At 22.2% G+C, this 16,486-nt stretch overlaps 1 protein-coding gene across 2 annotated transcripts in view; it reads right to left on the minus strand.

Moving 5' to 3' along the window:
• LOC122501442 (arginine kinase) overlaps nucleotides 1-16,486 on the minus strand; it is a 41,142-nt gene that overhangs the window by 1,574 nt on the left and 23,082 nt on the right. For both annotated transcript variants that reach the window (XM_043610894.1, XM_043610893.1), the window contains exons 2-3: nucleotides 8,598-8,955; nucleotides 4,126-4,500 (exon numbers count right to left, since the gene is read on the minus strand). In XM_043610894.1, coding sequence (XP_043466829.1) covers nucleotides 4,126-4,500; nucleotides 8,598-8,942 — 720 coding nt within the window. In that variant the 5' untranslated portion in view covers nucleotides 8,943-8,955. The remainder of the gene's footprint in view (nucleotides 1-4,125; nucleotides 4,501-8,597; nucleotides 8,956-16,486) is intronic.

Below are 16,486 nucleotides of genomic sequence, written 5' to 3' on the forward strand. Positions count from 1 at the left end.
GTTTAAAATAATTAATTTTTTCGAAATACTTAATAAATATTATGGAAAATTTATTTCAAATAATTTGAATTCTTGTGGAAAGACTTTATTTGTAAAAATAATTGAATTTTTCAATTAATTAATTTAAAATAGTATTAAAAATAATTGAAATTCTTCGACGAGTTTTATTATTTATAAAAATAATTGAATTCTTGATTAGAATTTTATCAAAAATGTGTTTAAATAATTGAATTTCCATGAAAAATTTTATTAGTAGTGAAAGTAATTGAATTATTGTGAAGAATTGTATAAAAATTTTACGAGAATTCAATTATTTAAATATGAAAATAAATAAATTATTCTTGTAGAAAATTTTATTATTTATGAAAATAATTGAATTAATGCGAAGAAATTTGTAAATAATTGAATCCTCTAAAACTTTTATTATTTATGAAAATAATTAAAAGTTTGCGTAAAATTTGTATAACATTTTTTTTAAATAATTGAATTCTTTTGGAAAATTTTATTAAAATACTAGATATTGAAAATCATTGAATTGATGAAAGTTTTTGACAAAAAAGACAAAAAAAAAATTGAATATTTTCTTATGAATTTAATTTTTTCAGTTTAATTTTACGAAATTTCGATTTTTCGAAAGTTTTCTCATTAAACAATATATGATGGAAAATTCAGCTGATTTAAAAAAAAATTAGTCTATTTGAAGGGTACGCTACGCATTCTACTGAGTACAATTTTAGAGCATGCGCAAACTTTCCAATGTCAAAAGAAGAAGAAGATGCACGCGCAATGCTCGCTTTTGCTTTAAATTTGTTATTTTCTATGAACATGTCTGTTGATATTTTTGCCGTAAAAATGATACTTCTATTAATAAAATGAAAAAGCTCCACCTGTTAAGAGTATATATATATTACGTGCCAGACAAAGACATAAAATTTAAAGTGTATTTCTCGTGGGCATAATGCCAAATTGTTACTTTCTTCTTTATGTGCAAGAATTTACTTCTAATTAACAATAAATAACCAAAAATGTTCTATACTTTAGAGACAAACTATTATATCCCAACAAAACCAGTTACTCACTACTTATCTGGGATTATAAACTTCATTAACTCAAGGCTTTAAAATAATTTGTCTATAAACGAAAAAGAAAAAAAATTCGTTTTATTTAGTATTTTTCTGACCTTTCACTGATTTCTAAATTCAATTGTTCAAAACTTGAATAGGTTTTCGAAAATTAGAATAGAATACTTGAACAAAATCAATTATTTTCAATTAAGTTTCACAAAATTTCTATTATTCAAAATCTTTTTATGCGTATATTTCGAAAATTTAATTGGAAAAATTATTGAAAAATAATTTCTGAAAGATTTAACTATATTTATTTTTCACTCTAAGAAAAATCGAAATAAGTTGCATTTTATACTAAAAATGTGGTATTTTGTTGCAATATTTGGAAGAAAAGCATAAAAAGTTTCAATTTTATTTTTATTATTATTATTATTATTTATATAAGTACTTCAATTTGTACTCTAAAGTCCCAAGCCAAGAAATGAAAACTAGAAATATCTGTAATTTCTTGTCAACTCAGCATTTATTCAGCTTCATTAGGTTTGGATAAAAAAAAAGAATAAGTGACGAAAAATGCTCACGTGGGTGTGAGTATTGTAAAGTGTGCTTGGTAATCGAGCTAGAATGCTATCAAGTCGGCGATAATCGACTTATCCGGGTAGGTTACCCTACTTGGCACAAGGGAAGCCCTCGTATCAAATAAAAGAATCTTCGGAAGGATGTAATCCCTATCCGTGTCAATTCAACTTGTTTTAAGTCTGCCGCGAGAAGGTTGAGGGAAAACAAATAAAATAACAAGTATTAAACTGGGAAAAATGGAAAATCAGCAAAACAGCACATCAACTGTAAATTCAATTAAAATACAAAAATTATTTCAATGAAATTTGATAAAATTTTCAATTGTTTCAATTTTTTAAAATTACTTTTGGAAATAGAATTATTTAAAAAAAATTTTAATTACTTTTTCTCAAGAAACAAATTTTTTCGGTATTTCTAAATTAAATTATTAAAAAATTCCTAAAATTCCTGTTATAACGCTTTAAATATTCAATATTTTACAAAATTTTCCAATTGTTTCAATTTTTCTAAACTTATTTTCGGGAATTCGAGTAGGTATATCTTCAAAAAGTTTTAATTAACTATTTTTCAAAAACCTAATTTTTTCAAAATTACCAAATCAAATCTTTTAAATTTCAATCATTTTTGTAAAATAAATATTTAAATACTTATTTGTTCTTTATTTGCTTAAAATTTCGAAATACTTTCAATGTAAATCTATTTGAAAAAAATTTTTCTTATGAAATTTAAACTGTAAGTCTTCCAAAATTAAATTATTTTTTTTTAGAATTTTGTTAAATTTCATGAAAATTCTAATTAAAACAATGAGTGATTTTTTTTAAAACAATGAGTTTCATTAATAATTTAAATTAAAAATAATTTAATTTTATGAACAATTTCTTTCAAGTTTTTAAAACAATCGTGTTACTTAATAATTTAAATTAAACATTTAATTATTGAATTTTATTAAAATTTTAGAAAATAATTGAATTCATTTGAAAAATTTTTATAACGAATTAAGAAAAAAATTGAATTCTTTCGTGAAATTTTTTTTGAAAATAATTGATTTTTTGGAAAGAATTTTACAATTTATAAATATAATTGAATTTTTTCGAAGAATTCATTAAAATTTTAGAAAATAATTGAATTCTTTTGAAAATTTTATAACGAGTTAAGAAAAAAAATTGAATACTTTCGTGACATTTTTTTGAAAATAATTGAATTTTTGCAAAAATTTTACTATTTGAAAAAATAATTGAATTGTTTCAAAGAACTTATTAAAATTTTAGAAAATAATTTTCATCGTTCGTAAAATTATATTAAAGTTTTGTTTAAAAATAATTGAATTTTTGCAAAAAATTTTACTTTTTATAAAAATAATTGAATTCTTACGAAAATGTTTTTATTTATGAAAAGAATTGAATTCTAGAGAATTTTTATTAGAATTTTTAAAATTAACAAACAAGAATAATAATTAATTAGTAAATTAGTTAATAATTCAATTTTTTTTAAAGTTCCAATCTGAAATTATTCAAAAATTCATATTTGAATAAAAAAGTTTTTTAATTTGCATAATATGTAACAATAAATTGAATATCACGTTCCACACGTTGGCACGCGTAACATTTGATAGTTTCATAATAAACAAAAAACTAATAAAATTTGAAAAATTTTATTTAAAAATTTTGAAAAAGCGAGGTTTTAAAAAAATCTTAATTAAAATTTGTTGACAATATTTGATTTCCCGAAGAGAATTTTAAAAAAATTGGAAAAGAAACAGAATTTTCTCAAATTTCATTCTCTTGCTTGAAAAAATTATTATATTTTTTTTAAGAATCGTTACTAAAAATTTGGAAAATGATTAAATTTCTCAATAATTTTTGAATTTAAAAAATTTTAATTAGAATTTTGAAAAGTAAATGAATATCAAAAGTGTTATGAGAGAAATTTTCCGAAATATTTAAATTTTAAAAAGTTTTAAATTGAAATCTTTTTAACATTTTAATCGCCAGAAAAGTGTAATAATATTTAAAAGTTTATTTAAAAAAATTATATTATTTTCCTTTAAAAATAATCAAACTTTTGAATAATTTTATTCGAAAAAGTAATTGAACTTTGAAAGAATTACAGTTGTAATTTTAAGAAATAAGTTTTCAAAAGTTTTTACATTGATATTTGAAATTTCAATTAAAATAAATAATAGGTTTTTAAATTATTTGTTTGACAAAAATCATTCAAGTGTTGAATAGTTTAATGTAGAAAAAAATGAATTTTTTTGTTGAAAAATTGTAATTAAAATTGTTTTGAAGATCCAAAAATAAAGAAAAAAAATTGGAACAATTAAAACTTTTGTCAAATTGCATTGAAATAAATGTTATATTTGAAGGAATTTATTTTTAATCTTTTTGAATTTGTTGAAGGAATTTAATTTTTTTTACTTTTCAAAAATTGCTTTGTATATTTTGTTAAACGTTTTTTTTTCTTTAATTATTTTTATTACCTGTCCAAGATCACCTCCCATTTGCATGGAGATAATTCTAAGATGATCTTCTTCGTTGCACCAAACGAGGAAAGTTTTAGCATCGTTGTGGTAAATACCACGTCCAGATGGCCAATATCTGCAAGCATTGGCGGCTTGAAGGAAACGATCGCCTTCTTTGAACAGGAAATGATCGTCGATTAATTTTTGTTGAACATCTTTGCTCATTCCTGTCAAGGGATAGAATGTTCCCTTCAATTCATTCTCAAGTCCGGAAAGAGTGCTGGAGACCTTCTCCTCCATCTCTTTGTATTGAGCCTCAGTCAAGCATGGATTGAAGGGGTAGCCTTCCAATGAGCGACCGCATCTCACACGTGTAGACACGATAAACTCGCCCTGGAAACAAATATTTTAAACTCGATTATAAATATTGCAACTTATCAAAATTAATACCAGTTAATAATATTAATATAACCACAATGTAAAAAAGTACACCTTTTTTATATTTTATATTTTTCGTTTAAATTCAGTTTTTAAAAGAACATATTTTTAAATATTTAAATACAAACGTCGGTTTCATTTAGTCGATTAAAAATTGATCTTCTGTTACAATTTTTTATATTTTTCAGGGCCAATTTTTTTCATGCATATTTTACAATTTTAAACAACTTCTCTCATGGATTTGCAATAATATGCAATAGCAGACTTCGCACTCGATAATTAATTTTAAAAAAGTAGCTTTCAAACTAAAAAAAAGTAGTAAAAAAGTAGCTATCGAAAAATTAAACTTGATGACCAAAAAAAATCGTTTTAGAATCTTCACAAAACTGACAAAAATTCCATTCAATATTTTTTATTTTCCTCACTTTTTCCTAATTTCCATAAAAAATATTTACTTCTTTCTTATCCTGCAACGAATTTTATTATTCATGAAAGAATTTCAATATTTATAAATATAAATAAATTCTTGTCAAGAAGTTTACAAAATTTTTTAAATAATTCATTTCTTTCGAATGATTTTATTAGAATTCCAATTTAAATAATTAAATTCCTGAGAAATTTGTATTTTTTATGAAAATAATTGAATTTCTAAGAAAAAATGCATTACTTTTAAAAATAATTGAATTCTTGTGATGAATATTGTTATTTATGAAGATAATTGAATTTTGTAAAGAATTTAAAAAAATTCCTCAAAATAATTGAATTTTCGGGAATAATTTTGTTATTTATCGACATAATAAATTGAATTCTCGAGAAGAATTATTTATGTAAATAATTGAATTCTTGAGAAGAATTTTTTTTAAATCTAAAATAATAATTGAATTATTTCAAATAATTTTATCCAAATATTTGAAAATAATTGAATTCCTGTGAAAAACCCCAATATTTTTGTAAATAATTGATTTTTTCGAGAAATTAAAATTAACTTTTTAAGAATAATTACATTTTTACATTACATTATTTTTGAAAATAATTAAATAGTTGCTAAGAATTTTATGAAAATTTTCAAAAATAGTTGAATTACTGAGAAGAATGTTATTATTTATGAAAACAATTGAATTATTGAGAAAAATTTTGTTATTTTTGAAAATAATTGAATTTTTCATAAGAATTTTATAAACATTGTTTTAAATAATTAATTTTTTTCGAAATATAATAAATATTATGAAAATTTAATTTAAAATAACTGAATTCTTGTGGAAAATTTTATTTGTGAAAATAATTGAATTTTTCAATTAATTAATTAATTTAAAATAGTATGAAAAATAATTGAAATTCTTCGATGGGTTTTATTATTTATGAAAATAATTGAATTCTTGCTTAGAATTTTATCAAATATGTTTTTTTCATTATTTTAATATAAAAATTAAAAAAGAAACTGATAGATTTAAAGTTGTAGAAAAAAATTAATTTTCTCTCAAAAGTTATGAAAATGAAATTACTACCGCCAAATGGACAACTCTCTTTAAAGCTTATTAACTCAAACAATAAGTTGGGAAGTTCAAACGAAAATCATAGAAGAGGTTGTAAAATTCTGCGTCCAATGGCATATAGATAAAAATTTTACTGCCTATCAAGGAGATTTTAGTGTCACTTCACAAGTTTGGAGCAAAAATGCAGAAACTTTTGCTTTTCGTGCCATATGTTTCACCAATCGCACAAACTAAAAGTATTGTTGGAAGAATTTAAAGAAATTTAAAGAATTATTATTTTTCTATAAGAATTAAGAATTTTAAAAATTTCAAACTTTTTATAATTCAAAAATTTATATAAGAATTGCTACAGTAATTTCTCAAAAATTATTAAACAAGTAAAAAAAATTTCTATAATTTTTTGTCACTTTCACATTTTCACCAGAAAGAGTCGCAAATTTTCTCATTTTTAATCGTTAAAAAATTACAGAAAATAAAAAAATATATTTTTATTACAAGAATATAATAATATTCTTTACCAATTTGTTTAAAATATTTCAATAAAAATTTTTTATTTAATTGTCGATTTACTATCTTTAAATTATAAAGCGTTTTTGTATCACAAATGATAATCTTTAAACAAATCTTAAAATTTGAAAAAAAAGTAGGTAATATATGAAATGTATATGAAATATAAATACGAAATTATTTTTAATAAAAAATATTTTCTTCAATTAAACGTTCGAAACTGGTAAATTATATCTTTTTTCATTATTATTTTGATTGTTAGGTGAAAAATATGATGGCCAAAAATTTAATAAATATCTTTCTTTTAATAATTTAGTAGGATTAAAAAGAGTATTATTCAATCTTTTGTTATCAAATTCAAGGTGATTTTAAGATTTTCAAGATAAAAATAAAATTCAAGGTAGCTCGACATTCTTTCTAATGCAAATTCCATTAAATGAAAATTTTGTTTCACTTAAAATTGTTTTCAATTGTAATTCAATTGTATAACAATTGTGTTAAATAAAAATCAGATAGCATAAAAATTCTGTTCTATATACAAATAATAGGGATCATAGTGGAATAATTTTGTTATTTATCTTTAATAATTAAATTCTTTCGAAGAATTATTTATGGAAATAATTGAAATATTGGGAAGAATTTTATTAAAATCTAAAAGAAGAATTGAATTATATTAAAAAAATTAAAATCAAATTGTATTTCAACTAATTGATTTCATTCCAACAATTTTATTAAAATACTTGAAAATAATTGAATTCCTGTGAAAAATTCTAATATTTTTAAAATAATTGAATTTTTCCAAAGAATGTAAAAAAAAACTTTTTTTAAATAATTGATTTTTTGAGCAATTGCAATTAAACTTTGAAGAATAATTACATTTTTGTGCAATTCCTGTAAAATTGTATTAAAAATAATTAAAATCTTGCGATTAATATTATTATTTGTGAAAATAATTGAATAGTTGCAAAGAATTTTATTAAAATTTTCAAAAATAATTGAATTCCTGAGAAGAATTTTATTGTTTATGAAAATAATTGAATTATTGCGAAGAAATTTATTAAAATGTTTAAATAGAATTGAATTTTAGTGAAAAATTTTGTTATTTTTGGAAATAATTGAATTCTTCATAAGAATTTTATAAACATTGTTTTAAATAATCAATTTTTTCGAAATATAATAAATATTATGAAAATTTTATTTTAATTAATTGAATTCTTGTGGAAAACTTTATTTGTGCAAATAATTGAATTTTTCGATTAATTAATTTAAAATAGTAATAAAAATAATTGAAATTCTTTGTTGAGTATTATTATTTTTGAAAATCATTTAATTCATGCTTAGAATTTTATGAAATTTTTTTTTAAAAAATTGAATTTCTATGAAAAATGTTAATTGAATGAAAGTTAATTAAAAGTAATTGAATTATTGTAAAGAATTGTATAAAAATTTTGTTAAATAATTGATTTTTTCGAAATTTTTTTGAAAATGTTATTAGAAATTAATTGAACTTCTGTGGAAATTTTATTACTTATCAAAAAAATTATTAAATTTTAAATGAATTTTATCAATTTCTTTTAAATAATTGAATTATTTTGCGAAATTTTCTGAAAATACTAGATATTAAAAATAATTGAATTTTGAATATTTTTTGAAAATAATTGAATCGTATTGAAGAATTTGATTATAATTTTTAAGAATAGTTTTTTTATTTCTAGTATTATAGTGAATTTAAAGTAGTGAAAATTCTTAGAAAAAAACAGAATTAGTAGCTTTTAGTGGCTGAAATCTAAAAAAAGGAGAAAATTTATGATTTTTAGACGTTTTAGGAGATTTTATTAATTTAATGGGATAAAAAAGGGGAAAAGAGGAAAAAAATGGAATTAAGTAAAAAAGGCGACTAACTATGATCCTTGAAATAATATAAAAATTCGGCTTCAATTGTTGAAAAATGAGAAGAAATGAAAAATGTATTACTGAAAGAAAATTCTGAAAATAAATAAATATTAACAAAAAAATAATTAAAAATGAGTAAAATTCACAAAGTCTACTTACAGTTGGGTCGAGATTTCCAAGAGTATCAACATCTCCAAAATCTTTGGGTGGATGCTTGTCGGTCTTCTTGAATCCACCATGATAATCTTCGATGATTGGGTCAAAGAGATCGGCGAAAAGAGTGTAGGATTCAGCGTCAGGTGCGTAGATGCCAACTCCTGAGTCGGGATTTTCAACGCCAGATTGAATCACGTCCAATAGAGAAGAACCAAATGAAGTTTTCTTCGTTTTCAATTGATCGAACACCTCCTTCGTCAGATATTTTTTAAGCAATGATTTACTGTCCGAAGCAGCAAGCTTGGAAAAACCAGCTTCCAATTTATCGAGCACTGCTTGATCCACCATGTTGCTTTTTTTACTGCAAAGTACAAGAAAAATTCCATGTTATTAACGAACTCAGGTTGACGCAATTCTCTTAAAAAATAATTTAACTTATGTGAATTATATGAGTCTATTTTAAATAATTCATTATTTAATTTTATCTTTTTTCCTAACCTTAAAGAATATTCTGATTCACTCTAAAAATTATTAGATTCTAAAAAAGTTCTATTACATTTATTTACGAATTTATTTAACAGTACAATTATTCGAAAACATCAATAACTTCTTTTTTAAATAAATATTTAATCATTATTTTTCCATAGGAATTAAAATTCTTCAAAACATTCAAATTCAAACCTTTTTGAAATTAATTTAGAACTACTTTGGAAAAGTTGAGAAATATTTCATAAGAAAAAAATTTTCAGGTAAATCGCTGTTCAAAAAAAATCTCTTTTAATGTTGACGGCTACTTAACGATTGTACATACAATTATGCAATTATAACGTTGATTTTTTTTTATTTTAAGACAAACAACGATGAATTTGCAAAAAAAGCAGTACAAACTGCCTTTTTAGATTCGACAAAAAGAATTGCTTTGAATGCAACAGTGAAATTACAAAAGTGTGTTCTATAAGAATGAGACTTCAAAGTAAACAATTGAAAAATAATTAAAGTCATTACATAATTTTCTATTGCTGTAAAAGGATTATAAATTTTCTTGCTTAAAAAAATAAATACTATTTTATAATCAGTAAATTATTTATCAAAAAAAAAATTGAAGCTTTCGTCAATTTTAATAAAAATTTTTCAAAAATCTAAAATTCTGATATGAATTTAAATAAATTCTATTCTATTTCATTTTTTTATTTATTGAAATAAATCGGACAGGATTATAATTTGAGGAAAATAGAAAAAGTGGCAAAATTTTGTATTAATTATTAAGGAATCTAGAGGAAGTTTTTCTTGCAATTAGTGAGTGCATGTTTTACAAATACACTTAATATAAATGTCAAGCACCACATTCTTGAAGTGCCTTTAATAAAATACATTTACACACGCTTTCAACAATATTAATACCCCTGATTAGAACACATACGCCCAAGGCATAATAGATTCTTGAGCGAGAAGGGGAGCGAAGAATTAGAGAATGATGAACATACATCGGCGCGACTTCTTATCCCATATAGATGATTTACTAGAATATTTGCGAGATATTATTTTATTTCTCAAAACATCACTTTAGTATAATTTTAGCTCTAAAAAATAATTGTAAGACAGAATGCTTATAGGTAAATAATGTCTTATTAAGTAATGAATCATTAATAAAATTTTAAGTAAAAATACTTTTTAAACAACATAAGTCTTAATTGAAAGAATTTTTTAGAATAAGAATAATAATTAAACAAAAATATCTTTAAAACTAAAATAGATTTGAACGATATTTTATAGAAAAAGATTACAATTTGTAAAAAAATTTGTTAAGCAAATATTTAAAGTCTCAAATTCTTTGTTTAATAGAATATTTATGTGCCAATCTTTCAATTTTCAAAAAATCTTATTTATTGGAATATATGTTTAAATAAACTATTATTAATACAATGTATTTAGAAAAAATGATATATGAAAAAATGTATAATTTAATTAACTCTTGTATGACAAAAATTTTTCTTAGGCAAATGGTAATTTTATAGAATGTTAATTAAAAAGAATATTAATTTACAAGAAATGAAAGTGAAACGAATTCTACTTTAATAGAATACTTAAATGTCTGAATTATAATTTGGCAGCATGTCAATTCGATCGATTTTATATTTGTAAGAAATTCAATTTGACATAACATCAATTTATAAGAAACACTTTTTCGTAGAATTTTAATTTATCAGAATTGTAATTTTGTAGAATATTAATATTGCCAAATCTAATTTTAGTAGAAATCTGCTTTATCAGAATGATCAAATGTTCGAATCCCCAAAATTTCTAATTTCATTTCTACCCAAAATCAATGTGACATAAATATTTGGCGCAAATTTTAAAAATTTAATTTCTGATTGGTCAATTTTTAAATTTGCGCCAAATATTTATGTCACATTGATTGTAGGTAAAAATGAAATTAGAAATTTTAAAGATTCGAACATTTGATCATTCTGATAAAGCAGATTTCTACTAAAATTAGATTTGGCAATATTAATATTCTACAAAATTACAATTCTGATAAATTAAAATTCTACGAAAAAGTGTTTCTTATAAATTGATATTATGTCAAATTGAATTTCTTACAAATATAAAATCGATCGAATTGACATGCTGCCAAATTATAATTCAGACATTTAAGTATTCTATTAAATTAGAATTCGTTTCACTTTCATTTCTTGTAAATTAATATTCTTTTTAATTAACATTCTATAAAATTACCATTTGCCTAAGAAAAATTTTTGTCATACAAGAGTTAATTAAATTATACATTTTTTCATATTCATTTTTTCTAAATAATACATTGTATTAATAAAAGTTTATTTAAACATATATTCCAATAAATAAGATTTTTTGAAAATTAAAAGATTGGCACATAAATATTCTATTAAACAAAGAATTTGAGACTTTAAATATTTGCTTAACAAATTTTTTTACAAATTGTAATCTTTTTCTATAAAATATCGTTCAAATCTATTTTAGTTTTAAAGATATTTTTGTTTAATTATTATTCTTATTCTAAAAAATTCTTTCAATTAAGACTTATGTTGTTTAAAAAGTATTTTTACTTAAAATTTTATTAATGATTCATTACTTAATAAGACATTATTTACCTATAAGCATTCTGTCTTACAATTATTTTTTAGAGCTAAAATTATACTAAAGTGATGTTTTGAGAAATAAAATAATATCTCGCAAATATTCTAGTAAATCATCTATATGGGATAAGAAGTCGCGCCCATACATCACTGTCATTTCTTATCACTGGCTTTCCGACTCCCCACAATTCTTTCTATATTAACCTATAGAAGAAATATTCCCCCACCCCCAAAAAAAGTCAGCTTATTTAACTTTAATTTATAATAATAATTAATAATATATTACTGCAGGCTTCACAGTGCCCCTAAAAGTATTTTAGGGGAAATAGGGGACTGAAAATTAAAAAATAGGGGACTTTTAGGGGACCATAAAAATTAGTTAAATAAAGATAAAAATATAATTTATATTTATACAGGGTTGTCACAAAAATTTAACTTTATTTTTCCCTGACTTTTCCCTGACTTCCAAACACAACTTTCACTTTTTTTCTGACCCTAAAGAATATTCTGATTCACTCTCAAAATTATTAGATACTCAACAAAATTTTCTATTAAATTTATTTACAAATTTCTTCAAAAGTCAAATTATTCGAAAACATCAATAACTTCATTTTTTAAATAAATATTTCATCATTTTTTTTTCATTGGAATTAAGATGTTCAAAAATTTCAAATTCAAACCTTTTCAAATTGAACAACTCATAAGAATATTATTATAAAACATAAAGATGACTGACTGACAAAATAATTATTTTATTATTATAAGAATATTGTTACTGCAATTTTTTCAAAATTATTTGTTTCAATTCAATTAACATTTTCTAGAATTTAGAACTAAAATTCTACTTTAAATTAATAACATCAATTATTATTCAATTAAACTTTTTCAAAAAAAATTAATTCTACTGAATTGTTAGCTAAAAGTACGAAAAACAATAATTTAATTCTACGAGAAATCAATTATTTAAATACAAAACTAAATAATATCGAATGTTTTTTAAAATTTAATTTTTACGAAGAATAAAATTGTATTAACAATTTTTGGAAATATTTAATTTCTTTTAAGGAATTTAATTGAAATTTTAATGAAATTTATTATATTAAAGAATTTTATAACAATTTTTGAAAATAATTGAAAACTTTTTCAAGAATTTTATTGAATTTTTTAAAAATAATTGAATTCCTGAGAAGAATTTAAATAATAATTTTTGAAAACAATTGAATTCATGAGAAGAATTTTATTAAAATTCTTGAAAATAATTGACTTCTTGAGAAGAATTTTTAAAAAATGTTTGACAATAATTTAATTCTTGAGAAGAATTTTTCCTATCTATATTTATAAAGATAATTTAATTTTTGACGAGAATTTTTAAAAAATTTGATATTTTTATCAAAATAATTGAATTTTGAAAAATAATTTTATCATTAAATTTCTTAGAATAACTGATTTTATGGGAAGAATTTATGCGATTTTGTTGTTTATCAAGCTAATTGAATTCTTTTGCAAAATTATTTAAAAATTTTTGAAAATAATTCATTTTCTGCGACGAATTAAATGTTATTTATGAAAATATTTGAAAATATTTGAAAATATATGAAAATATTTTCATAGAATTGTATAAAAAAGTTTTTTCTATAATTAAATCTGTTGATAAATTTTATGAAAATAGTAAATATTTAAAAACATTGAATTGTGAAAAACTTTTGAAAGTAATTGAAATTTTGCAAAGAATTTTATTTAAATTTTTGAAAATAATTGAATTTTTGGCGAAAAATGTTGCTATTTATAAAAATAATTGAATTCTTGACGAGATATTCATTAAAATTTATAAAATTAATTGAATTCGTGCAAAGTATTTTATTAAATTTTGTTTAAATAATTGAAATTTTGCCAAGAATTTAATTAAAATTTTTGACAATAATTGAATTCTTAAGAAGAATTTTGATATTTATTAAAGTAACTGAATTTTGGAAAAGAATTTCATTAAAAATCGTTAAAATAATTGATTTTATGGGAACAATTTTGTTGGTTATCAAGATAATTGAATTCTTTTGCAGAATTGATTAAAAATTATTGAAAATAATTGATTTCCTGCGACGAAAAAAATAGGGTCAGATTGGCGGTATTTTTTTAAAAAAGATTCTAACTTTAAAAAGTACTTTGATTCTTTAAAAATTCCAAACTATATTTTTGGGTGTTGAATTTTTGACTTTAAAATTGATCTTGCGACAAGCTTCGTACAATCATCGTAGCTGTTGGGTCTTAAATTAAAGCTCGAGACGTGAGCAGTGCTACGTGACAGTTGATGAGACAAGAAACTACATCTGCAGATTCAGTGCGTGGAATGTGCAACAAATTTCTTTTTGCTACTATTTCAAGTTCCAAAACAATTAATTCCACGCATTGAATTCAATTGACGGAGTTTCTCGTCTTATTAACAGTTACTCATTAGCACTGTTCACACCCTGAACTCTAATTCAAAACCAGCTACAACGATTGCCTTTATTTGTCACAAAATTTAATTCCGAGTCAATTTAAATATTAAAAAAAAAACTTCTGTGAAAAAAACTTTTTTGAACAACAATCTCAATAAAATTATAATAAGTATTGTCCGAAAATTTTACAATTTTGATTAATTTTCACTTTCTAAAATTACTGTTTAGAAACTTTAATAATTTTGAATTAAAATTCTACTTTATATTTATTTGAATTTACTTAATATTTTTATTTATTTTTTTTAAATTAAAATTTTCTGTATAAAAATTGATTATGTAAAGACAGCATTACATTTGAATGAATATAAACTGTTTCATTTGCGAAGCTATAAAAGCTTTTAAGGGGATGAGTAATTTAACAACAGCTTGCAGATAAGGTTACTTAATCCCTTTATCTAACATAAATTGAGAGAAAAGCATTGTATATACAAGGTACAATATATTCTTGTCGAATTTGTCAGGTGAACACGCTGTGGATCCTGAATATGCTTTGATCTCACTACGTGTGAATCAAGCAAGTAATAGAGTACAAATATAACGAGACCAGTGATAAGATAAGGACATGACGGGATTTTTTTATTTTTTCATTTTTCAATGAGAAAATTTTCTTTTCATTCGAAGGAGAAAACGACAAACTTAGTACTTTGTGCAAACTTCAGTTCCATGTTATTCAATTTTTATCAGGTTAAAAATGTTCTTGTTATGTTAACCTTTAAAGTGCTATGCCGGTCTGACAGACCGCTATTAAAATTTTCTTTGCTTGTAACTTTTTTTCAAAGTATAATAAGAACTTGAACTTTTTAGTAGCTTCATATTTTATAAAAATCTGTTAGGAGACAATTTTTTCAAAAAATTTTATTCGTTAAATTTTGTAATATAAATAAATATTTGAAGTATAGCGGTCTGTGAGACCGGGGTTAGCTTTAAGTGAAAGTATATTCCAGTATATTCCCATGAGTATCGTCTGCGCAGCTTGACGCGCAGCTAGTTCTACTGACAGTTCTCATAGACTGCATTTATAAAATAAATAAAATAAATAAATGCATAATACAGAAATGACTTTTTTTGTTAAAAAGTAAAAAATATTTATAATAGTTGTCTTTTAAAAATTATAAATGACTAAAAAACTGTCAAAAGGGAATAGCGGTCTGACAGACCGGGGTTAGCACTGAGCGTGATTTTTCAACACTTAGCACTTTAAAGGTTAAGTTAATAAAGTCCCTAAAGTTGGCGTCCACGCTCAGCGTCTAAAAATATTTTCTATTATTTTTAGTGATTCAAAATGTCACTAAATTCATTGTTTCCATTTATCTATACAGTTGAAACTTTTGTTTCAACTCCAAAATCTTTTTAAAAAAAATTGTTTAAGTTTATTGTCTCAGAGAAAATATAAATATTTCACTACAATTGGTTGTAGAAATTTTGAAACGCTAAAATAACTTTATAGTGATTTTTATAAATGAAAATTGCAGTCAAGCTGTACCTATCTTAACATTCATTCGGGATGCGTAATGCATTTGTATTCATGTCACGAGCACAGTGCTTCCTCATAGAGGTCATAAAATTTTCTATTTTGCTGTTTAACCGACTGTTTTACATACCAATTAACCCGAGTTAATTTTTTTAAAGCCAGTAATAATTTTCTACAGCTCAATCGAAAAAGATTCGCAGACTAAATTTGAATCGGTCAAAAATAGCAATAGTTTAGAAGCAAAAATATCTGCCACTGCTTCAAATATACTTATATTTCATTAAATTATTCTCAGTTAATGATAACTAAAATTTAAAAATAACTTCCAGTCTATTTTTAGTAACCGGTCATTTTTTCCACTACTTACAGAAGCAAAAAGTCAGTCAAGATTTTATTATTTTTCTATTTAAATTTTTTTTTTTTCTATAAATTTTATTTTTCTAAAATTGTTTGTTTTAGTTTTATTTAAATTTACCCATAAAATATACAACACTACTGAATTTTAGCTTCTTAAAATTCTTAAAATAAAATGGACCACTTGTTCTTTGAAAACAAAATTCTATTTGTTCTTTGAAAACAAAATTCTATAAAGAATTCTTCTCATATAATTTTTAAATAAAAGTACAACTGTATAGCAACTTTTAGATAAATTGACCAAAAGGGTTGAATTTATAATAGAAAAAATAATTTATGAAACGAAAGTTCCTCAAGTTTATAGAAACCTAATGTTTATTTTCAATTAAATTTGTTCATTGTTTCTAATTAGATTTCTAGTCATTATAATGTTTCATGGTATAATCCTTTTTAATAACA

This window comes from Leptopilina heterotoma, unplaced genomic scaffold (genome assembly GCF_015476425.1).
Source record: "Leptopilina heterotoma isolate Lh14 unplaced genomic scaffold, ASM1547642v1 Lhet_21, whole genome shotgun sequence".
NCBI lineage: Eukaryota > Metazoa > Arthropoda > Insecta > Hymenoptera > Figitidae > Leptopilina > Leptopilina heterotoma.